At 41.2% G+C, this 24,585-nt stretch overlaps 2 protein-coding genes across 2 annotated transcripts in view; both read right to left on the bottom strand.

The window, feature by feature from the left end:
- The window catches only part of pex7 (peroxisomal biogenesis factor 7), a 61,410-nt gene extending 43,416 nt beyond the window's left edge, over nt 1-17,994 (bottom strand). The window contains exons 1-5 of the mRNA XM_066676878.1: nt 17,640-17,994; nt 16,602-16,659; nt 15,196-15,346; nt 13,653-13,730; nt 12,300-12,408 (exon numbers count right to left, since the gene is read on the bottom strand). Coding sequence (XP_066532975.1) covers nt 12,300-12,408; nt 13,653-13,730; nt 15,196-15,346; nt 16,602-16,659; nt 17,640-17,745 — 502 coding nt within the window. The 5' untranslated portion in view covers nt 17,746-17,994. The remainder of the gene's footprint in view (nt 1-12,299; nt 12,409-13,652; nt 13,731-15,195; nt 15,347-16,601; nt 16,660-17,639) is intronic.
- Nucleotides 17,995-22,048: 4,054 nt separating this feature from the next.
- hey2 (hes-related family bHLH transcription factor with YRPW motif 2) overlaps nt 22,049-24,585 on the bottom strand; it is a 7,899-nt gene continuing 5,362 nt past the window's right edge. The window contains exon 5 of the mRNA XM_066677821.1: nt 22,049-24,585. This exon is cut by the window's right edge and continues 1,750 nt beyond it. The gene's annotated coding sequence lies outside the window, so the exon portion shown is untranslated.

The following is a 24,585-nucleotide window of genomic DNA, read 5'->3' as shown; positions in this document are numbered from 1 at the left end:
GAGAACTCATTAACGAGGTGTGTGTGACTGCAATGCATTACTGAGACTGCTGCTGTGGAGCATGGAAACACTGGACTGAGTAAAACCCACCGCCATTCCTCTCCACAAACAAACAGCACAGACCACGTGTAAAAATGTGTTCCCAGCAAAGGTTCAAATTTCATGAAGTCTAACAGCTATGTCCTCACGCTCACATCCCTCTCTCTCTCTCTCTCTCTGACCGACCCCTCTCGCGCCCTCTCTCTGGTGAATTGGCCACACAATGTAAACGATGATTTCAAAAATGAGAGCAGTCCAGTCATGGCCCCTAACATTTACTTTGTTTAATTTGATTTAAGCTAAAGCTGACGCCGACTGCCTTCCATTTTGAAAGTGTGATAAAAGGTTCAGTCATTCACACCACTACAATGTGACCTATATATAGCAGTGAGGCTCAAAGTATTAACCAATACAGAGGAACCCATACAATACAATACAATACAATTAAGCTGCAGTGCTCTGGCTGATTCTGATGAGACTCCACAGTGTGCGCATGAAGTCGTTTCCATATGGTAATTGCACTCAATCGTACAGAAGTTGACATCCTAGTTTGAATACATGTGTAAATCCACTGTGAACACTCTACGCTTTCCACTTTCAGCTCATGAGCTCTCCAGACCAGCAAGAAGACATCTGTGGTGTGTTCAAGGACATTAAAGAGGTTTCTGATTTTTTCCAAATTCATTTAAACACTCTGAAAGTCACTCTGACAAGACTTCACCCTGAAAAGGAAAAATCAGTAGGAAAAGCTACATCAGAGAAAAGCATTACACCAAACTTCATCAACAGATTCCTCAGACAACGAGGTCTTTACCTTGTTTGAGAATTCATTAAAAGCACAGGAGCACACTTCATTAGGTAATTCATTCATTCATAGTCTGTAACCGCTTATCCGGTCCAAGATATTATCCTCAAAGAAAACATATCCGTGCCAGATTTACTTGTATTTTAAAGAGAATATATTATGAAAAACATCACTTCTTAACTGCATTAGCACATTCATTTCAAGTCAGAATGTGAGGACAAAAGAGTCGTTCTGATTTAGTGCTGCATGTTCTATAGAGTGCAGACTTTAGACTTGCCCCGCCCCCTCGTCTGAGTCTGTCCAATCACAGTGCTAGACCCACATTTATGTGAGAGTAGGTAAAACGTTAAACAGAGCAAAACAGACACAATGAGCGCGGAGAAATAAGAGCACTGAGTAAAAACGGAGAAATAAGAGCACTGAGTAAAAACGGAGAAATAAGAGCACTGAGTAAAAACGGAGAAATAAGAGCACTGAGTAAAAACGGAGAAATAACAGCACTGAGTAAAAACAGAGAAATAAGAGCACTGAGTAAAAACGGAGAAATAACAGCACTGAGTAAAAACAGAGAAATAAGAGCACTGAGTAAAAACGGAGAAATAAGAGCACTGAGTAAAAACGGAGAAATAAGAGCACTGAGTAAAAACGGAGAAATAAGAGCACTGAGTAAAAACGGAGAAATAAGAGCACTGAGTAAAAACGGAGAAATAAGAGCACTGAGTAAAAACGGAGAAATAACAGCACTGAGTAAAAACGGAGAAATAAGAGCACTGAGTAAAAACGGAGAAATAACAGCACTGAGTAAAAACAGAGAAATAAGAGCACTGAGTAAAAACGGAGAAATAAGAGCACTGAGTAAAAACAGAGAAATAAGAGCACTGAGTAAAAACAGAGAAATAAGAGCACTGAGTAAAAACGGAGAAATAAGAGCACTGAGTAAAAACGGAGAAATAAGAGCACTGAGTAAAAACGGAGAAATAAGAGCACTGAGTAAAAACGGAGAAATAAGAGCACTGAGTAAAAACGGAGAAATAACAGCACTGAGTAAAAACAGAGAAATAAGAGCACTGAGTAAAAACGGAGAAATAAGAGCACTGAGTAAAAACGGAGAAATAAGAGCACTGAGTAAAAACGGAGAAATAAGAGCACTGAGTAAAAACGGAGAAATAAGAGCACTGAGTAAAAACGGAGAAATAAGAGCACTGAGTAAAAACGGAGAAATAAGAGCACTGAGTAAAAACAGAGAAATAAGAGCACTGAGTAAAAACAGAGAAATAAGAGCACTGAGTAAAAACGGAGAAATAACAGCACTGAGTAAAAACGGAGAAATAAGAGCACTGAGTAAAAACGGAGAAATAAGAGCACTGAGTAAAAACAGAGAAATAAGAGCACTGAGTAAAAACAGAGAAATAAGAGCACTGAGTAAAAACGGAGAAATAAGAGCACTGAGTAAAAACGGAGAAATAAGAGCACTGAGTAAAAACGGAGAAATAAGAGCACTGAGTAAAAACGGAGAAATAAGAGCACTGAGTAAAAACGGAGAAATAACAGCACTGAGTAAAAACAGAGAAATAAGAGCACTGAGTAAAAACGGAGAAATAAGAGCACTGAGTAAAAACGGAGAAATAACAGCACTGAGTAAAAACAGAGAAATAAGAGCACTGAGTAAAAACGGAGAAATAAGAGCACTGAGTAAAAACGGAGAAATAAGAGCACTGAGTAAAAACGGAGAAACAAGAGCACTGAGTAAAAACGGAGAAATAAGAGCACTGAGTAAAAACGGAGAAATAAGAGCACTGAGTAAAAACGGAGAAATAAGAGCACTGAGTAAAAACGGAGAAATAAGAGCACTGAGTAAAAACGGAGAAATAACAGCACTGAGTAAAAACGGAGAAACAAGAGCACTGAGTAAAAACGGAGAAACAAGAGCACTGAGTAAAAACGGAGAAACAAGAGCACTGAGTAAAAACAGAGAAACAAGAGCACTGAGTAAAAACGGAGAAATAAGAGCACTGAGTAAAAACGGAGAAATAAGAGCACTGAGTAAAAACGGAGAAATAAGAGCACTGAGTAAAAACGGAGAAATAAGAGCACTGAGTAAAAACGGAGAAATAAGAGCACTGAGTAAAAACGGAGAAATAAGAGCACTGAGTAAAAACGGAGAAATAACAGCACTGAGTAAAAACGGAGAAATAAGAGCACTGAGTAAAAACGGAGAAATAAGAGCACTGAGTAAAAACGGAGAAATAAGAGCACTGAGTAAAAACGGAGAAATAAGAGCACTGAGTAAAAACGGAGAAATAAGAGCACTGAGTAAAAACGGAGAAATAACAGCACTGAGTAAAAACGGAGAAATAAGAGCACTGAGTAAAAACGGAGAAATAAGAGCACTGAGTAAAAACGGAGAAATAAGAGCACTGAGTAAAAACGGAGAAATAAGAGCACTGAGTAAAAACGGAGAAATAAGAGAACTGAGTAAAAACGGAGAAATAAGAGAACTGAGTAAAAACGGAGAAATAAGAGCACTGAGTAAAAACGGAGAAATAAGAGCACTGAGTAAAAACGGAGAAATAAGAGCACTGAGTAAAAACGGAGAAATAAGAGCACTGAGTAAAAACGGAGAAATAAGAGCACTGAGTAAAAACGGAGAATAACAGCACTGAGTAAAAACGGAGAAATAACAGCACTGAGTAAAAACGGAGAAATAAGAGCACTGAGTAAAAACGGAGAAATAAGAGCACTGAGTAAAAACGGAGAAATAAGAGCACTGAGTAAAAACGGAGAAATAAGAGCACTGAGTAAAAACGGAGAAATAAGAGCACTGAGTAAAAGCGGAGAAATAAGAGCACTGAGTAAAAACGGAGAAATAAGAGCACTGAGTAAAAACGGAGAAATAAGAGCACTGAGTAAAAACGGAGAAATAAGAGCACTGAGTAAAAACGGAGAAATAAGAGCACTGAGTAAAAACAGAGAAATAAGAGCACTGAGTAAAAACAGAGAAATAAGAGCTAGAAATAAGAGCACTGAGTAAAAACAGAGAAATAAGAGCACTGAGTAAAAACAGAGAAATAAGAGCACTGAGTAAAAACAGAGAAATAAGAGCACTGAGTAAAAACAGAGAAATAAGAGCACTGAGTAAAAACGGAGAAATAAGAGCACTGAGTAAAAACAGAGAAATAAGAGCACTGAGTAAAAACAGAGAAATAAGAGCACTGAGTAAAAACAGAGAAATAAGAGCACTGAGTAAAAACAGAGAAATAAGAGCACTGAGTAAAAACAGAGAAATAAGAGCACTGAGTAAAAACGGAGAAATAAGAGCACTGAGTAAAAACGGAGAAATAAGAGCACTGAGTAAAAACGGAGAAATAAGAGCACTGAGTAAAAACGGAGAAATAAGAGCACTGAGTAAAAACGGAGAAATAAGAGCACTGAGTAAAAACAGAGAAATAAGAGCACTGAGTAAAAACAGAGAAATAAGAGCACTGAGTAAAAACGGAGAAATAACAGCACTGAGTAAAAACAGAGAAATAAGAGCACTGAGTAAAAACGGAGAAATAAGAGCACTGAGTAAAAACAGAGAAATAAGAGCACTGAGTAAAAACGGAGAAATAAGAGCACTGAGTAAAAACGGAGAAATAAGAGCACTGAGTAAAAACGGAGAAATAACAGCACTGAGTAAAAACAGAGAAATAAGAGCACTGAGTAAAAACGGAGAAATAAGAGCACTGAGTAAAAACGGAGAAATAAGAGCACTGAGTAAAAACGGAGAAATAAGAGCACTGAGTAAAAACGGAGAAATAAGAGCACTGAGTAAAAACGGAGAAATAAGAGCACTGAGTAAAAACGGAGAAATAAGAGCACTGAGTAAAAACGGAGAAATAAGAGCACTGAGTAAAACGGAAGAATAAGAGCACTGAGTAAAAACGGAGAAATAAGAGCACTGAGTAAAAACAGAGAAATAAGAGCACTGAGTAAAAACGGAGAAATAACAGCACTGAGTAAAACGGAGAAATAAGAGCACTGAGTAAAACGGAGAAATAAGAGCACTGAGTAAAAACGGAGAAATAAGAGCACTGAGTAAAACGGAGAAATAAGAGCACTGAGTAAAAACGGAGAAATAAGAGCACTGAGTAAAAACGGAGAAATAACAGCACTGAGTAAAAACAGAGAAATAAGAGCACTGAGTAAAAACAGAGAAATAAGAGCACTGAGTAAAAACGGAGAAATAAGAGCACTGAGTAAAAACGGAGAAATAAGAGCACTGAGTAAAAACGGAGAAATAAGAGCACTGAGTAAAAACAGAGAAATAACAGCACTGAGTAAAAACGGAGAAATAACAGCACTGAGTAAAAACGGAGAAATAAGAGCACTGAGTAAAAACGGAGAAATAAGAGCACTGAGTAAAACGGAGAAATAAGAGCACTGAGTAAAAACGAGAAATAAGAGCACTGAGTAAAAACAGAGAAATAAGAGCACTGAGTAAAAACGGAGAAATAAGAGCACTGAGTAAAAACGGAGAAATAAGAGCACTGAGTAAAACGGAGAAATAAGAGCACTGAGTAAAAACGGAGAAATAAGAGCACTGAGTAAAAACGGAGAAATAAGAGCACTGAGTAAAAACGGAGAAATAAGAGCACTGAGTAAAAACAGAGAAATAAGAGCACTGAGTAAAACAGAGAAATAAGAGCACTGAGTAAAAACAGAGAAATAAGAGCACTGAGTAAAAACAGAGAAATAAGAGCACTGAGTAAAAACAGAGAAATAAGAGCACTGAGTAAAAACAGAGAAATAAGAGCACTGAGTAAAAACGGAGAAATAAGAGCACTGAGTAAAAACGGAGAAATAAGAGCACTGAGTAAAAACGGAGAAATAACAGCACTGAGTAAAAACAGAGAAATAAGAGCACTGAGTAAAAACGGAGAAATAAGAGCACTGAGTAAAAACGGAGAAATAAGAGCACTGAGTAAAAACGGAGAAATAAGAGCACTGAGTAAAAACGGAGAAATAAGAGCACTGAGTAAAAACGGAGAAATAAGAGCACTGAGTAAAACGGAGAAATAAGAGCACTGAGTAAAAACGGAAGAATAAGAGCACTGAGTAAAAACGGAGAAATAAGAGCACTGAGTAAAAACGGAGAAATAAGAGCACTGAGTAAAAACGGAGAAATAACAGCACTGAGTAAAAACGGAGAAATAAGAGCACTGAGTAAAAACGGAGAAATAAGAGCACTGAGTAAAAACGGAGAAATAAGAGCACTGAGTAAAAACGGAGAAATAAGAGCACTGAGTAAAAACGGAGAAATAAGAGCACTGAGTAAAAACGGAGAAATAACAGCACTGAGTAAAAACAGAGAAATAAGAGCACTGAGTAAAAACAGAGAAATAAGAGCACTGAGTAAAAACGGAGAAATAAGAGCACTGAGTAAAACGGAGAAATAAGAGCACTGAGTAAAAACGGAGAAATAAGAGCACTGAGTAAAAACGGAGAAATAAGAGCACTGAGTAAAAACGGAGAAATAAGAGCACTGAGTAAAAAACGGAGAAATAAGAGCACTGAGTAAAAACGGAGAAATAAGAGCACTGAGTAAAAACGGAGAAATAAGAGCACTGAGTAAAAACGGAGAAATAAGAGCACTGAGTAAAAACAGAGAAATAAGAGCACTGAGTAAAAACAGAGAAATAAGAGCACTGAGTAAAAACAGAGAAATAAGAGCACTGAGTAAAAACAGAGAAATAAGAGCACTGAGTAAAAACAGAGAAATAAGAGCACTGAGTAAAAACGGAGAAATAAGAGCACTGAGTAAAAAACGGAGAAATAGGAGAGCACTGAGTAAAAACGGAGAAATAAGAGCACTGAGTAAAAACAGAGAAATAAGAGCACTGAGTAAAAACAGAGAAATAAGAGCACTGAGTAAAAACAGAGAAATAAGAGCACTGAGTAAAAACAGAGAAATAAGAGCACTGAGTAAAAACAGAGAAATAAGAGCACTGAGTAAAAACGGAGAAATAAGAGCACTGAGTAAAAACGGAGAAATAAGAGCACTGAGTAAAAACGGAGAAATAAGAGCACTGAGTAAAAACGGAGAAATAAGAGCACTGAGTAAAAACGGAGAAATAAGAGCACTGAGTAAAAACGGAGAAATAAGAGCACTGAGTAAAAACAGAGAAATAAGAGCACTGAGTAAAAACAGAGAAATAAGAGCACTGAGTAAAAACGGAGAAATAACAGCACTGAGTAAAAACAGAGAAATAAGAGCACTGAGTAAAAACGGAGAAATAAGAGCACTGAGTAAAACAGAGAAATAAGAGCACTGAGTAAAAACAGAGAAATAAGAGCACTGAGTAAAAACGGAGAATAAGAGCACTGAGTAAAAACGGAGAAATAACAGCACTGAGTAAAAACAGAGAAATAAGAGCACTGAGTAAAAACGGAGAAATAAGAGCACTGAGTAAAAACGGAGAAATAAGAGCACTGAGTAAAAAACGGAGAAATAAGAGCACTGAGTAAAAACGGAGAAATAACAGCACTGAGTAAAAACAGAGAAATAAGAGCACTGAGTAAAAACGGAGAAATAAGAGCACTGAGTAAAAACGGAGAAATAAGAGCACTGAGTAAAAACGGAGAAATAAGAGCACTGAGTAAAAACGGAGAAATAAGAGCACTGAGTAAAAACGGAGAAACAAGAGCACTGAGTAAAAACGGAGAAATAAGAGCACTGAGTAAAAACGGAGAAATAAGAGCACTGAGTAAAAACGGAGAAATAAGAGCACTGAGTAAAAACGGAGAAATAAGAGCACTGAGTAAAAACGGAGAAATAACAGCACTGAGTAAAAACGGAGAAACAAGAGCACTGAGTAAAAACGGAGAAACAAGAGCACTGAGTAAAAACGGAGAAACAAGAGCACTGAGTAAAAACGGAGAAACAAGAGCACTGAGTAAAAACGGAGAAACAAGAGCACTGAGTAAAAACGGAGAAATAAGAGCACTGAGTAAAAACGGAGAAATAAGAGCACTGAGTAAAAACGGAGAAATAAGAGCACTGAGTAAAAACGGAGAAATAAGAGCACTGAGTAAAAACGGAGAAATAAGAGCACTGAGTAAAAACGGAGAAATAAGAGCACTGAGTAAAAACGGAGAAATAACAGCACTGAGTAAAAACAGAGAAATAAGAGCACTGAGTAAAAACGGAGAAATAAGAGCACTGAGTAAAAACGGAGAAATAAGAGCACTGAGTAAAAACAGAGAAATAAGAGCACTGAGTAAAAACGGAGAAATAACAGCACTGAGTAAAAACGGAGAAATAAGAGCACTGAGTAAAAACGGAGAAATAAGAGCACTGAGTAAAAACAGAGAAATAAGAGCACTGAGTAAAAACAGAGAAATAAGAGCACTGAGTAAAAACGGAGAAATAAGAGCACTGAGTAAAAACGGAGAAATAACAGCACTGAGTAAAAACAGAGAAATAAGAGCACTGAGTAAAAACGGAGAAATAAGAGCACTGAGTAAAAACGGAGAAATAAGAGCACTGAGTAAAACGGAGAAATAAGAGCACTGAGTAAAAACGGAGAAATAAGAGCACTGAGTAAAAACGGAGAAATAAGAGCACTGAGTAAAAACGGAAGAATAAGAGCACTGAGTAAAAACGGAGAAATAAGAGCACTGAGTAAAAACGGAGAAATAAGAGCACTGAGTAAAAACGGAGAAATAACAGCACTGAGTAAAAACAGAGAAATAAGAGCACTGAGTAAAAACGGAGAAATAAGAGCACTGAGTAAAAACGGAGAAATAAGAGCACTGAGTAAAAACGGAGAAATAAGAGCACTGAGTAAAAACGGAGAATAAGAGCACTGAGTAAAAACGGAGAAATAAGAGCACTGAGTAAAAACGGAGAAATAAGAGCACTGAGTAAAAACAGAGAAATAAGAGCACTGAGTAAAAACGGAGAAATAACAGCACTGAGTAAAAACGGAGAAATAAGAGCACTGAGTAAAAACGGAGAAATAAGAGCACTGAGTAAAAACAGAGAAATAAGAGCACTGAGTAAAAACAGAAATAAGAGCACTGAGTAAAAACGGAGAAATAAGAGCACTGAGTAAAAACGGAGAAATAAGAGCACTGAGTAAAAACGGAGAAATAAGAGCACTGAGTAAAAACGGAGAAATAAGAGCACTGAGTAAAAACGGAGAAATAAGAGCACTGAGTAAAAACGGAGAAATAAGAGCACTGAGTAAAAACAGAGAAATAAGAGCACTGAGTAAAAACAGAGAAATAAGAGCACTGAGTAAAAACAGAGAAATAAGAGCACTGAGTAAAAACAGAGAAATAAGAGCACTGAGTAAAAACAGAGAAATAAGAGCACTGAGTAAAAACAGAGAAATAAGAGCACTGAGTAAAAACAGAGAAATAAGAGCACTGAGTAAAAACGGAGAAATAAGAGCACTGAGTAAAAACGGAGAAATAAGAGCACTGAGTAAAAACGGAGAAATAAGAGCACTGAGTAAAAACAGAGAAATAAGAGCACTGAGTAAAAACAGAGAAATAAGAGCACTGAGTAAAAACAGAGAAATAAGAGCACGGTTAAACGGCTAAAAAGCTTCTGCTCCTCGCTCCTCACTGCTGTGCGCTCGGGGTCGGGGTGAACAACAAGAGGCTCATTATCATTTAAAGGAACAGGTGCTGAAAGTGTTAGGTATGAACAGAGATGTTTAGACAGGGGGAGAGGGTTTAATCCTTGTGGTGTTTTGACCAAAGCAGGTCCAGAGACGTTTCACGAGGACAACACGTCCCCTTTAATTCTACATGCGTTATAAAGAAACCAGTTACACAGAGGCACACCTGATTAAATATAACGTTGTGGGTGTAAGGCTTGGAAGGTTTGTTAACCCATGAAAAAATGCTGCACGCTTTGCTCTGACGGGACGTATGGATCAATACAAGCCCTGAATAATTTCTCTCTGAATAAGCAGAAGATGCTTTTTTTCAGCAGAACGCAAAATTAAAACTCATCCCATTCTTTTGCATTATGAGCAATCACTTTGCTTAGTAAATATCTACCCTAGGACTACACTTTTTAAATGAATATTGATCAGAAATGCAGTGCGTTATATGATGCGCCCCCCGAGTGTGGTTCCTCTGCTCATAGACTGTTTCAGTGATGAACGACACCGCGTACACATGACCTCTGCCCCCCTGCTGAGGCAGCATTTCACAAATTATTTTTCCCCATGACCAAGTTCAGGGCTGCTTCAGTGTATCGATCTCCAGACACTTCTCATTACACACAGGCTTACACTCTGCTGTCATTATTTAATAGCAAAAGACAGGGCTCGCCATCAGAACGCCTGCGTTATTCTGGCTGATCTGCCTCAGGAAGTCTCGGCCCAGTCAGAACAGCGTGCTCGTATACGAGTGTGAGAGAGTGTGTCCCTGTGCGTGTACGTGCATTTGTGTCAGCTATTAACGTCACGGCACTGGCCCCCGAGGCTCTGACTGTGCACTTTCAGTGTTGCAGAAACACAAGGCAACCAATAATTGCATAATTACTCGTCACGTTCACAGCACGTTATCAGCGGCGTACGCAGGGGACCAAAGCCCCACTCCAGAGAACCACACTCGAGCCGCTATGATTAATCGATGAAAATGTACCTCCTCTGTGAACTGAAAACGATTAGCAGACTCGATTAGCATTAATAATGTTTCTTACAACAGTGTTTTAATAAACATATTTTAATATGGGTAAATGACTGTGGGATTATCCACAGGTGTGAATGAGTGTGTGAGTGACTGGGTGAGTGTGTGAAAGTTTACACCAATGTGTGTGTGTGTGTGTGTGTGTGTGAGCGACTGGATGAGTGTGTGAAAGTGCCCACCGATGTGTGTGTGTGTGTGTGTGTGTGTGAAAGTGTTCACCAATGTGTGTGTGTGTGTGTGTGAGAGTGACTGGGTGAGTGTGTGAAAGTGCCCACCCATGTGTGTGTGTGTGTGTGTGTGTGTGTGTGTGTTTGTGTGTATGAGTGTGTGAATGACTGGGTGATTGTGTGAAAGTGTACACCAATGTGTGTGTGTGTGTGTGTGTGTGTGTGTGTGTGTGTGTGTGTGAGTGACTGAGTGATTGTGTGAAAGTGTCCACCAGTGTGTGTGTGTGTGTGACTGGGTGAGTGTGTGAAAGTGTACACCAATGTGTGTGTGTGTGTGTGTGTGTGTGTGTGTGTGTGTGTGAGTGACTGAGTGATTGTGTGAAAGTTTCCACCAGTGTGTGTGTGTGTGTGTGTGTGTGACTGGGTGAGTGTGTGAAAGTGGCCACCGATGTGTGTGTGAGTGACAACATGTACTGATCAAAATCATAACCAACTAAAGCAGTGAGCCTAACTAGGACAGTGTTGCACTGTGGTGACTCTGTGTTGAGCTGCTAATGAGCAATGAGATTTGAAAACAGAGAGCTGAGATAAAACAACAGGGCAAACGTAGTGTTTCTGATATCGAAACATGACTAAAGCAGTTCTGGCACAGGTCAGTACTAAACCCTGACTCTTCTTAAGATCAGCTGCCGCTGGGATGTTTCTCTACAGCTTTGGTGCTGACTGTGGCTGCGTGTGGGCTCAGGTAGATCTGCTGTTGTTTTCGGAGAGCTGCAGTGTTGTTAAGCAGCAGCAGAGTTAAAAGAGCTGCAGGCTCTGAGTGTGCGAGCTGATAAAATCTGAGTGGAGCAGCTGGAAGCTGACTAACTCTGGGTTTGATGACAGAGCTTGGCAGCACACTGCAGAACACCAAACAGAAAGACACTGCCATGTTTAAAAATATATTTAAAAGAATTGTTGTTTTATGGACAGTGTACTTTCAAATATCACACCCCCTAAAAACAAAGGAAATCGGACACGCAGTGAACGTACAGGACTAAAACTCTGCTGCCTGAAAAGATTTATTCACTTTAAGCAGAAAATGCAGAAGCACGTGGATAAGAATGAAAGGGTTTTTGAAAGATCTAAGTAATTCTCTCACACACAAAAACACAATACCACTATTGTAGGAGCCCTGCTGGAAGCTGTCTGTGATACTGGCACCAGACACAAAAAAGTAGCCCAACAAAAAGTAGTCCAAGACTCTTGTTTTAGGTTCATTCTAAAAATAAACGATAGCAAGGTAGTGGTGCATCATCACTGCCCCCTTTTGGTGAATTACAGAACTGCAGTAATGTTGTTAAATTAAAGAGAGTGTCAAAAAAGGCCAAATAAATTCACAAAAAAGTGTGCTGATGTGGGCTGAAAACTATAGAAACTGGTCTGGTCAATATCCAATAGCTTTATTCGACACACAAACAGCCGTGTTTAAGTTCTTGTGTACAGTTAAGAAATTAAAACCGTAGCCAAAGCTTTCACATGTTCCTGTTATAAACAGAGCGGTGCTGAGGTGGAAAACGCTCCGAGCCCCTGCATTACATAACTCCCACTGCTCTTACCTGAAGCAGAGGCGAAGCAGGACGGTGTGTGTGGAGCCCAGATGCTGCTGTAGAGGACGCCCTCATGGCCCTGCAGCGTACACACGCACTGAGCGCTCTCTGGATCCCACTGTGGGAAAAACAAGCTTTACTCCACACAGCTTCAATACAGTTCAACCGCACACGAGTCTAAGGTCACCGTTCACAAAGCTAAAGTGGTACAACCCCATTCCTTTAACCCCTCTCCAGCTGTGGACGACGGAGCAGTGAAACTGTTCTCTGGAGTGATGGAGCGCCATTCAATAACCTTAGTGCCCAGAATCCAACATCAGAATCAGACCTGATACTCTTGTGGCTGAATGCACACAAATCCTCACAGCCATGTTTTTCTTTCTGAAAAGTGCACTGGCTGTGGTGTGTCAAATTTCTGTTGTGTCTTTAAAAGTCGGCTAAAATGTTCATGTGCTTTAAAGAGAGCCACAGGGAGGGGGCGCTGTGGGAGCTCAATGACTGCTGATGTCACGGTCTGAAAACAAAAGCCCAGTAGCCCACCGCAGTGTGAGTTTAGCGCTGAGTTTGGGTTAAAAGTAGAGAGGAAGAAAGCTGTAAACTGATAAAATTCTTAGAAAATCCTTAACTCGACTTTGTGCTCACAGGTATTTGGCTTCATCCTCTAAATATGTGTGTAGAGCCTCAGTTCGTTGAAAAATCTGCTGTGGTGTTAGCGCCAGCTGTGCTTTTAAACAGTGTACACCGTCTTATTTCACTTATTTGTCGAACCTTTCTGTTACTTCAGCACCAGTTGCTGAAATTGACTCTCTCAGAAACGGGTTTTTAAGTCTTTCCCCTAACTCCGACCATCCCCTATTTCCGGCCACTGCCGTATATGGTGCGGTTCCGCTCTCTCTCTTCGCCAATCGCATTGGGTAAAACGATAAAACGTAAGTTCATTCCTTAGTAGGGCATTTAAACATCAGTCTTGCAATAAATCACACATCTAAACAATATTTAAGTATCTCTAACAGTGTTGTAATTCTTTGTGTGCAAAACTGTGACAGATATTTCCCTCAGTGTAAAAGTTAGCTTAGCGGTTAGCTTCCTTTTCTCTGAGGGGAAAATCTACCGCCATTTTAATCCTCACATGTAGAGTACGGATACCAACACAGGACAAACGTAATCTCATTGTGAACATCTCAAAAGCACTGAATGGGGTAGCAACGGTCTCGTTTGACTGTCACAAGCAGTCAAACGTTTGACGATATGTATAAAGTGGATACCGTCCATCCCTAATGAGCAGGTGTCTACAAACTTCTGACCACACAGTGTAGAAAAATAGTCTTGTCTCCGAATATACATTTTTAGTTTGTTTCTTACCACTCTGGCGGTATGATCCCAGGACCCAGACACCACCAGGTTCTCGCCCCGTGTTTGGCTCCAATCCACTGAATAGACCTGAGCACAAGAGTCCACACCATAATGAATTACTACATGTTACAGTACATAGAGAGAAAGAGAGAGAGAGAGAGAGAGACTCCACTGATAACCATCAAAAGCCAAAACCTCATACCTCCAACACGAGAAGAAAGAAACTCCTTGATGTTGGACTTTTGTACCATTTGTCTGTCCATTTTCCAATTTAAACACTTTAAAATGTAACTGCCTTTTTTAAATTCTGTTAATCAATTTTTTTACACTCTGATTACACTGAGACTGCCCCTCATTCACAACTTAACTGAGCCAGGACATAAAATATGGACTGAGAAATGAACAGAAACCATTTATATATTTCATTATAAAACAAGTAAGACACACAACTAAAAATGAGAATTAAATGCAAATAATTATATTTAAATCCAAGAGTAAAAGTCTAATTTAAACAAAGCATACCACAAATAGTAAGAAACACCAAACGGCAAAAAATATAAATAATATGTGAATAAATGAGGGCGTCACGGTGGTGCAGCAGGTAGTGTCGCAGTCACACAGCTCCAGGGACCTGGAGGTTGTGGTTTCGATTCCTGCTCCGGGTGACTGTCGGTGAGGAGTGTGGTGTGTTCGCTTTGTGTCTGTGTGGGTTTCCTCCGGGTGACTGTCTGTGAGGAGTGTGGTGTGTTCTCCCTGTGTCTGCGTGGGTTTCCTCCGGGTGACTGTCTGTGACGAGTGTGGTGTGTTCTCCCTGTGTCTGCGTGGGTTTCCTCCGGGTGCTCCAGGTTCCTCCCACAGTCCAAAAACACACGCTGGTAGGTGGATTGGAGACTCAAAGGTGTCCGTAGGTGTGTGTGTGTGAGTGAATGTGTGTGTGTGTGTGTGTTGCCCTGTGAAGGACTGGCGCCCCCTCCAGGGTGTGTTCCCGCCTTGCGCCCAATGATTCCAGGTAGGCTCTGGACCCCCCGCGACCCTAAATTGGATAAGCGGTTACAGATAATGGATGGATGGAAAACAATAGTTAAGGTATAACTAAAAACAGTCAGAGTCTGAGAGGAGCTGGTTAGACCGTTTAAAATGTTGGTGTGACACCAGCGAGTGGGGCTTTAGTGTTTCCAGTAGTAAATTCCCACTCACCTGTATCTGAAATCAAATTTTCCTAGTTCAGTATAAGCTCTTGGTCCCCAAAGGGTCATCCAATCACTGGAGTGAGTCAGGTGTTTGTATTACTTTCATTTATCATTGTTGTGATGTAGGGCCAGTGAGTGCTTTAAAGATTTAGAGAAACCAGTGTGTATCTCGACACACAGCAAGAGAATACATACCAACCTTTACATACAGTAAATGGTGATGTGTACTGTAGGGGTCACCAGTGTTAAATCCAATAGCAGAGAGATATACAGACCCTAAAGATTTAGCTGAAGTTGCAGGTGCATGGAAATAATGGTGTGCTTTCTCTATTACACAGGACTCAGTTCTTATGAAGGTTCACCTCCTGAGTGTGCTCTTTCAGGACCTGTAGGGGACCCTGTGGGTTGGCTGTGTCCCAAATCTGCAGCGAACCATCCCCTCCTCCTGTCACCAGCACATGCTCGTTGCTCTCACTCCACGTTACGTCAAACAGCCCGTCGTTCCAGTCAAAGCTGCACATTACAAACAAACAATTAGTCATGTTCAAATCTGCAGATCTCACACTCAATCTTTACACTTTCAGACACCAACAAACTCCAGACCAGAATCTAATGAGCATTTGTTTCCAACAATAATTAGGTTAGAAATGTGTTAATTATTGAAATAAACAATTCTTTTGCCTATCAGTAGCAATCAGTCGCGATATCAGTCGCAAAATTTACAGCATTAATACAGAATTGTGTTGATGTGTGCAGTCATGACATGGCTCAGCCAGTCAAATATTCATTCATTATCTGTAACCCTTATCCAGTTCAGGGTTGGGGTGGGTCCAGAGCCTACCTGGAATCATTGGGCGCAAGGCGGGAACACACCCTGGAGGAGGCACCAGTCCTTCAAAGGGCAACACACACACACTGACACAGTCACACACTCACACCTACGGACACTTTCGAGTCGCCAATCCACCTACCAACGTGTGTTTTTGGACTGTGGGAGGAAACCAGAGCACCTGCAGACACAGGAAGAACACACCACACTCCTCACAGACATTCACCCGGAGGAAACCCACGCAGACACAGGGAGAACACACCACACTCCTCACAGACAGTCACCCGGAGGAAACCCACGCAGACACAGAGAGAACACACCACACTCCTCACAGACAGTCACCTGGAGGAAACCCACGCAGACGCAGGAAGAACACACCACACTCCTCACAGACATTCACCCGGAGGAAACCCACGCAGACACAGGGAGAACACACCACACTCCTCACAGACAGTCACCTGGAGGAAACCCACGCAGACGCAGGGAGAACACACCACACTCCTCACAGACAGTCACCCGGAGGAAACCCACGCAGACACAGGGAGAACACACCACACTCCTCACAGACAGTCACCCGGAGGAAACCCACGCAGACACAGGGAGAACACACCACACTCCTCACAGACAGTCACCCGGAGGAAACCCACGCAGACACAGGGAGAACACACCACACTCCTCACAGACAGTCATCCGGAGGAAACCCACGCAGACACAGAGAGAACACACCACACTCCTCACAGACAGTCACCCGGAGCGGGAATCGAACCCAAAACCTCCAGGTCTCTGGAGCTGTGTGACTGCGACACCTACCTGCTACGCCACCGTGCCGCCCCCAATTAAATATGTCAAGTTCTAATATCAGATTGGTATCAGCTAATATTAATATCAGCTCAGTTATTTCTTCAGACTTTAAGCTTCTTAAACATAAGTAGATCGTACCTTCTTAACAGCAGAACGTCAGATTCCCTCTGCTCCAGCACAAACACTGTTCCACATCCTGAAACACACAGCGATATTCACAAAAACAACACATATGTCACAACAGCAACAGCACACTAAAAACTAACAAGGAGAACTCTTTCGTTTCATTTAGGAGGTTGAAAGTCTTTTATTTATTATACTACATGCGTCAAGGCAATGTCTGAAGCTGGGAGAATCCAGGATGGAGAACTGTTAATACGCATCATATGGCCACAGTCTGTAGACATCCCTCTATCCAATATTTCTACTCAAATGAAGAGTACTAATAGGCAGTTTGTCCCCTCTGCTGCAATAACGGGGTTTGCTCTTCAAGGAAGGCTTTAGACTAAATGGTTGAGTAAATGTGCTGTGAGGATCTGATGGCAGACAGCCACATAACCATCAGTGAGGTCAGGTACTGATGCTGGATGCTTACTTCACACTGGAATGACAAAGTGACGTGGTGGTGGTGTGTTAGTGTGTGTTGTGCTGGTGTAGAGTGGATCAGACACAGCAGTGCTGCTGGAGTTTTTAAACCCTGTGTCCACTCTGTGAGACACTCCTCCCTCGTTGGTCCACCTTGTAGATGTAGAGTCAGAGACAGTAGCTCATCTGTCGCTGCACAGTGTGTGTCGCTCGTCCTCTAGTCCTTCATCAGTGACACAGGACGCTGTCGGCTGGATGTTTTTGGTCGGTGGACTGTTCTGAGGGGTTTAAAAACTCCAGCAGCACTGCTGTGTCTGATCCACTCGCACCTGTTCTGTGGGGGTCCTGACAATTGAAGAACATGATGAAAGAGGGCAAAGAAGTCTACAAATCAACAGGTGGACTACAGTCTGTAACTTTACAACTACAAAGTGTCCAATGGAGCTGAGAGAATGGACAGTGAGTGCAGAAACAAGCAGGCGGTCATAATGTTATGGCTGATGGGTGTATAATTCTGAACTGATTTCTGTGTATAGTTGAGGTCTGAGGCTAAACAGAGTCAGCAAGTTGTGAGTGTGTGTGTGTGTTTACCTGCTATGCCATAGTACTGAGCTGTGGCACAGGCGAGTGTGTTGGGGAAAAAAGGAGACACTTCAACAGCATAACCATGACGAGCTGGAAACCTGAAACACTTCATAATAACACCTTTAAAACCCACACAAACTTAGGAATGTCTGACTCCTCTCTCTGTCAGACATGAGCTGAGCTTTCTCTGCTCCTAACATGAGACTTTACCCTCCTCTCTCTCTATCTTCAGACTTTCCGACTCAAAGTAAACAACAGAGCGCTTAGTAACACATCTTCACCGTTAGTGAGGATGCCATTTTCTCTAAATACACGCTTAAATAAGTATTTCATTCATATTAAAGAACATATAACAGATAAACTCTCTCTACAGCTGCGGGTCACTTTCCGTGTTTACACTGTCGTTAGTGCCTATTGGAGGATTTGCTACGGAGGTGCCAACATCGAGTTCTCTCATTGGCCGAGCAGGTTTGATAGTCGCGCCAGTGCTACGGCGGTATCTCAATTAGCTTCCTGCTGCCTACGTAGTGCATTATTTAGGGCGCTTGGTTACTGAAAAACGACATCTAAACCCAAACAGTGCATTATGACGGGGCCTTGCTGGTGACGTCCACTCATAAATTAAAACAATGCGGATTTACAAAAGGCTTCACAACAATTATTCATTCATTCATTATCTGTAACCCTTATCCAGTTTAGGGTCACGGTGGGTCCAGAACCTACCTGGAATCATTGGGCACAAGGCGGGAATACACCCTGGAGGGGGCGCCAGTCCTTCACAGGGCAACACACACTCACACATTCACTCACTTTTGAGTTGCCAATCCACCTACCAACGTGTGTTTTTGAACCGTGGGAGGAAACTGGAGCACCTGGAGGAAACCCACGCAGACACAGGGAGAACACACCACACCACTCACAGACAGTCACCCGGAGGAAACCCACGCAGACACAGGGAGAACACACCACACTCCTCACAGACAGTCACCCGGAGGAAACCCACGCAGACACAGGGAGAACACACCACACTCCTCACAGACAGTCACCCGGAGGAAACCCACGCAGACACAGGGAGAACACACCACACTCCTCACAGACAGTCACCTGGAGCGGGAATCGAACCCACAACCTCCAGGTTCCTGGAGCTGTGTGACTGCGACACCACCTGCTGCGTCACCGTGCCACCCTTAACAATTATATATGATTAAATAACCCACTCCCTCTAATTAAATATGTCATAGCCACGCATTACAAAAAGAGTGAGAACAGTATACGCATTACTAATTAGGTCCTACGCATTTTGGATCATTCTCATGAATTTAATTACGTTTTTCTTGCACATTAAATACTCCCACGCATAAGTTGTTGCCACTCATAATTCCTACAGATTACTCAGTTGTGAATACACAGACCCACACACACACACACACGATCCAATTATGAAAAATAATAGTTTTTCCATATATGGGCCCGTTATAATTAATTAGAGAGTCACATATGAGAAATTATTTAAGAGATAATCAGTGTGTAACGTGTCAGTCTTTCCTAGTTATAAAATGAGGAAAGCAACTATTTCCTTGTACTTTTCCTGTAAAGATTATATATAAATATACAGTACTGTGCAAAAGTTTTAGGCCCCAGAGATTATTAGAGTTAAAAAGCTATTTATCTAAACAGTAAATGTTTATTTGCTAAAAACAAACAAACAAACAAACCACACCCAACATTAGAATAAACCCAATCACATTCCTCCAGTGTGATCCTCTGTGTGTGAATGTGTTTAACTTTGTCCAAGTCTCTCCTCGTGGAGTCTGTATTATTTGAGGTGATCATCCAGTGCCTAGTTTTAGTGGTGAATCAATAATGATTTTAAATAATGTGTAAACAAGTTTATCCAAATCAAGGAGAATCTGAACAAAACATTGTTCTTCAAACTCACTCTCACCCACTACTTTATAGAAAAACATTATCTTATATTTCTTATTTGTTTTAGTTTTATATTATTAATATTTGTTTGTATTTACTGTGATTATATATAACTTTATACAAGCCCCACACTCACTGAGAAGCATTAGTTTAAATATATATCATAATCTCAGGTGTCTAAGACTTCTGCACAGTGAGCTGCATGAGCTGTATTTCACCACTAGGAGGAGACGTTGGACGTGTTTTTTTCAGTGGCGATTGTCGTGTTTTCAAAGAAGAAGATTATTATTACTATTACAAATACAGAATATAGATAGATAGATAGATAGATAGTACAGGAGAAGGAAATAACTTTATAATCTAATGGAAGCCATGTAAATGTAACTACATATAGTTAACACCTGAGTCTTAAAACTCAAACATGAGGGTCATTATTCTCTTAAGGGACTTAATAAGTTTGTGTAGTATTTACTAGTGTCTCAAACAACTGATGTATTTCTGTAGATTAATTCTGTAGCGTGTTCCTATAGAACAGTGTTATTCGGGTGTTCCAGTGATTTATTTGAGGGATAATTATCGTGTGAAAGTCTCTGTCCCAGTAAACAAGGACCGTCCCTGGACGTTCAAAATAGGTCTAAAAGTAGTCTGTCCGTCAAGGACATATTTTAAACGTCAATGGACGTCCAAAATACGTCTAATGTCTGTGTTTGGACGTCTTTTCAAGTTTCATTTTCAACCTTAAGAGAACGTTGGTTAGACGGCAGTTATTACGTTATTTCAACGTTGAATCAACTAATTGTTTACTGGGGTGGCTCTAAACATGTCTAATTGATTTAGGGTAAAATACGGGGTAAAACTGAACACACTTCTGCATATTTTAAGGCACAATAGCTGTTTATTTGCTGAACTACAGAAATTATTTAGAACTACAGAAATTATTCTTTCATTTGTTTGTCAATTCATTCATTCATTCATTTATTCATTCATTCATTCATGTATTTTCTGTAACCTCTTCATCCTTTTCACACTCGGACAGAGTGCCAGTCCACCACAGGGCATCACAGTAAAAAATGTTATGGCACATTTAATATGTTATGTTTTTTTTTACGTTAATTTTAATACGTTACAAATGAGCAAATGGAAAGCAACAGAGCACAAAAGAGCCACTGTTACTTCTCAAATGACTGTCATTAATTTAAGCTTGTTGTTGAAGAAAGCGAACGTGACTTTTTCAGAATCTTTCACTGGACCGATGTTTTCTTTCTTGTCGCTCATTTAACTGCACTTAGCTCAGAGAAAAGGCCCCGTGGACGTTTTTCACGGCGGTGGGCTCAGGCTGGGGGACGTTAGGGGCAGATCATGTGTGTCTTTGATATATGGAGGAGCACTTCAAAGGCTGGGGCCTGAGAAGCAGCCGCTCTGAGGCAGATAACTGAGGATTTATGGCCCTCTGTCGTTCCCATGAACGCCGGTGGGCAGCCACCACTGTTTGCCCTAATCCCCATTCACTTGGAAATGCTGATACTTTTCCTTTATCGGAATTTAAGGAAGGAATTTAATGGCGTGACAGTGATTTACTTGTGTAAAACTGTGCGACAGGCCGCAGCATAAAGGCAGTGGATTAGGGAGGCACGTAGCCGAGTCTTAGGGACGAGTGAAAGCTGGCGCTTTTATGCTTTGAAAGCTCTGGCCTTTGAGGCCGATGCTCTGCTAAACAGCTGCATGTGTCCGGCCCTGAGGCCTAGCTTTCTCTCTTTAGATCCACAGACAACTGCGTTGTCTCCTTTCTCATTCACAGGTAGCCTGACTCTCTGAAGCCCAGAGCACATTTTGTTGCTCATCCGTTGCTCGTCGATGTCTCAGGAGGCTTAAGAAGAATGAGTATGTTTTAGAATTACATTTATTTCAAATGAGACCGGAGACAATGGGCTTCAGAGAAGTCCCTTCTATTGCTCAGTGCTTTAGAAGTCCACAGCCATTCTGTTTACTACCAAAGCACAGGGACTATTCTGCCTCACAACGCAGAAAGGGATACATGTATCCCTCCACCATGAGTTTAGAAATTTAGATCTCTCTGAAATGTCTCAGATGTTTGTGAACCTCATAAACAGTTTGGTTTAATAGATGCCTTTGAAGTGACTGCGAGAGGTATTAAACTCCTTAGACGTCTGGTTCCTATCGCCACCACTCTGAACAGCCCCGAGTCAGCCACTTCACATCGAACCACCCCGAACGACCCTGTAAACAGTCGCAGTTTATTTACTCAGGTATTTGGAAGATTTGTTGGACTCCTCCTTTAAGTAAAACCCCATCAAGTGCATTCCAGCGTAGTAGTATTTAATGTGCTCTGGCCTCCCTGCAGTAATGAAGGAGCTGGATCCAATGTGGTCAGAGAAGACGTGGGAAGGGCAGCGCGTTTTGGGACTGATTTACAGCTCCATTACGTTCCAAAGTGGATCCCATTATTGCATTTGTTTGTTCCCCCTTCTTCCGCGTTATTTTAAAAAAGCCACATTAGAGTGCGTTATTTGCTCGGCCGTAAAGTTTCTGGAACTGGGTTTGTGTTGAGAAAACAAGCTCCGAGAATCGTTCTCCAACTCCTGGAGCAGCTTCCCAGGCTGGAGTGAGGTGGTGGTGTGAGAGTGAGTGAGAAATGAAGGGGCAAAGGGAAGAACATTCAAATATAAAGCATCAAATTTAATCTGTCACATCTGCTTTTCTGTTTGCATAGAGAAGGGTTACACGTTACAGAGCAGGCTTGGGGCTAAGAGAACAACAGGGTACAGTAGTGGCATTAACCGGTGAATCTGAGGTACAGCTTTGAGACGTGCGGTTTCACTGAAGACAACGATTCCTTAGCAAGAGAAATCATCCCAGATCCAGTCGGTATGTGTTCTACTACTCAGTACGAGGCTACGATTAAAAATATTATTCGATTAGTCAACTATGTCAAGGGACTAAGCAGATACCAATGTAATAGTGCTGCATTAACGGATATTAAAGGAACACTAGGTAAGATTTGATAGTCTCCGATGGTCTCCTCCAATATAAGTTACATAGTGCAGTTTCTGCAGTGCTGAGGCTGGAGTAGCAACGACAGAGGCTCTATTCTCCCTGTTACAGCTCAGTGGGTCATCACAATGATCTTGAAACTGTAATTTTAAGGAAAAGAAAAACTACATAGATTTGCTTTAAAGCAAACAACAACAAAAAAATTCAGGAAATAATTTGAAGAATTGTGTAAGAGTCTACAATTTACAATTTCACATTCATCGTGTGTGAAATATTGGATAACTTAGACAAGCTTGTGTTTCCATTATCATTATCATTGGAGAGGACTGGCTTTATAACTCACTCACATACTCACTCACTCACACGCACACTTCACCACATGGGGGTGCTATTCAGTGCTTCATTACAGACTCACAATTACTTTTCTGCACCTACCATGTGAAAATGTCAGAAATTCTTTACCATTTCGGAGACGTGTGTCATTTTGGGAGAATATAAGCGATGTATCGACTGGATTTAAGATGATTTCGTTTCATAAACAGATCATTATTTGCAGTGTATGGTGTGTATTAATTCTCTTAAGTGGAGAGAAGCCTGTCCCTCCAACAACAGTAGTGACCGAAGTGCATTGTCAGGCCAATAGCATGGCTCTCTAACTTCAGTATAAACTCTACATTACACTCTTACACATATTTACAGACTGAGTGGTTAGTTCATAGATTAGATCACACTCTGATTCGCCTCGTGCCTTCGATTATCAGTTTAAAAAAACAACAACAACTTTGGTTTTCTGTCGAAATAAAAAAGGCTGAATGTGAGAGTGAAGGACAAAGACCGACAGGTTAAAGGAGAGCACCACTGCATCTTCAAAATCCCAACTTTAGTTACTATCTGAGACGTAAACAAGGTTATTCAGAGGAATCTGATGTGACACGGTTGATTGTAGAGAAACGAAGTGATACAGCGGTGGTGATAGGAACCAGGAGTCATGGTAACCACAGTGCCAATGCACCCTTTGTGTTCAAGGAACTTACACATGGCTTTACAGTGCTGCATTAGCACTGACATCACTGCTATTAAAGGGACAATAGGTAAGATTTGATATTTGTGCATCATTGGGGTTCTACCACACTCCTCCCAAAGTTACATAGTGCAGTTTCTGCAGTGCTGAGCCCAGAGTAGCAACAGCAAAGGCTGTTTTCTTCCTATTACATGTCAGTGAATCATCACAGTGATTTTGAAGCTGTTGTTTAAAGGTTAAAAATACTACCCACTGTTGCTTTAACTGCTGAAGACTACTGGGTAATTCCTCAAGTACATAACAGTGAGCTAATAATTAATATCCCACTCCAATACTGATGTCCAAAATAATAATAATAATAATTCTTTGGGGACTACTTTGCCTTAGAACTCCCATCATGCACCTCATCAAATATCTCAGGTATCCAGGGGCAACTGTGTAAGCATTGCAGAGGTTATAAGGTCGTCTGACGTCTGGTTCCTATCACCACCACAGGGAACCTGACAGGAAGTGTCCCTGGTTTAAAGACTTTCACCTTAGACCACTTTGAATGACTTTGTTTACCATTTAACGAACCAGTGATTCAGTTACCAAAAATAGTGGACTTCCCCTTTAAAACAGTGTGGCGCTCTCACACAAAGCCAAGTCAGCCCTCAACAGGAGAACAGAGGACGGAGAATGGAAGTCTCTTCGTATTTCTCCATGGGCGACAGGGTTCAGCCGTGACGGAGACACCGGTTCACCTTCCTCACGTCTGAGGAGCATCCACGCTGTTCTCTTTCCCATCACACACACGCAGGCACTTGAAAAACATATCGTGGCACTTTTGAAAGTCGAAGTGGCCGTAACCAGGGCCAGAAACCCTCCATATAGTAGTTCAATAAAGGAATGCGTCTGTGTTTTTCAACCTAATTTCAATCTGCTGCATCAATGTCGTAGGGTCACGGACGCCACAGACGCTCGATCCGTTGTGTTTTCCTGTCCATAAAAAAC

The sequence above is a fragment of the Hoplias malabaricus genome, chromosome 7 (genome assembly GCF_029633855.1).
Source record: "Hoplias malabaricus isolate fHopMal1 chromosome 7, fHopMal1.hap1, whole genome shotgun sequence".
Classification (NCBI taxonomy): domain Eukaryota; kingdom Metazoa; phylum Chordata; class Actinopteri; order Characiformes; family Erythrinidae; genus Hoplias; species Hoplias malabaricus.
This window is presented reverse-complemented; position numbering and strand designations above follow the sequence as displayed.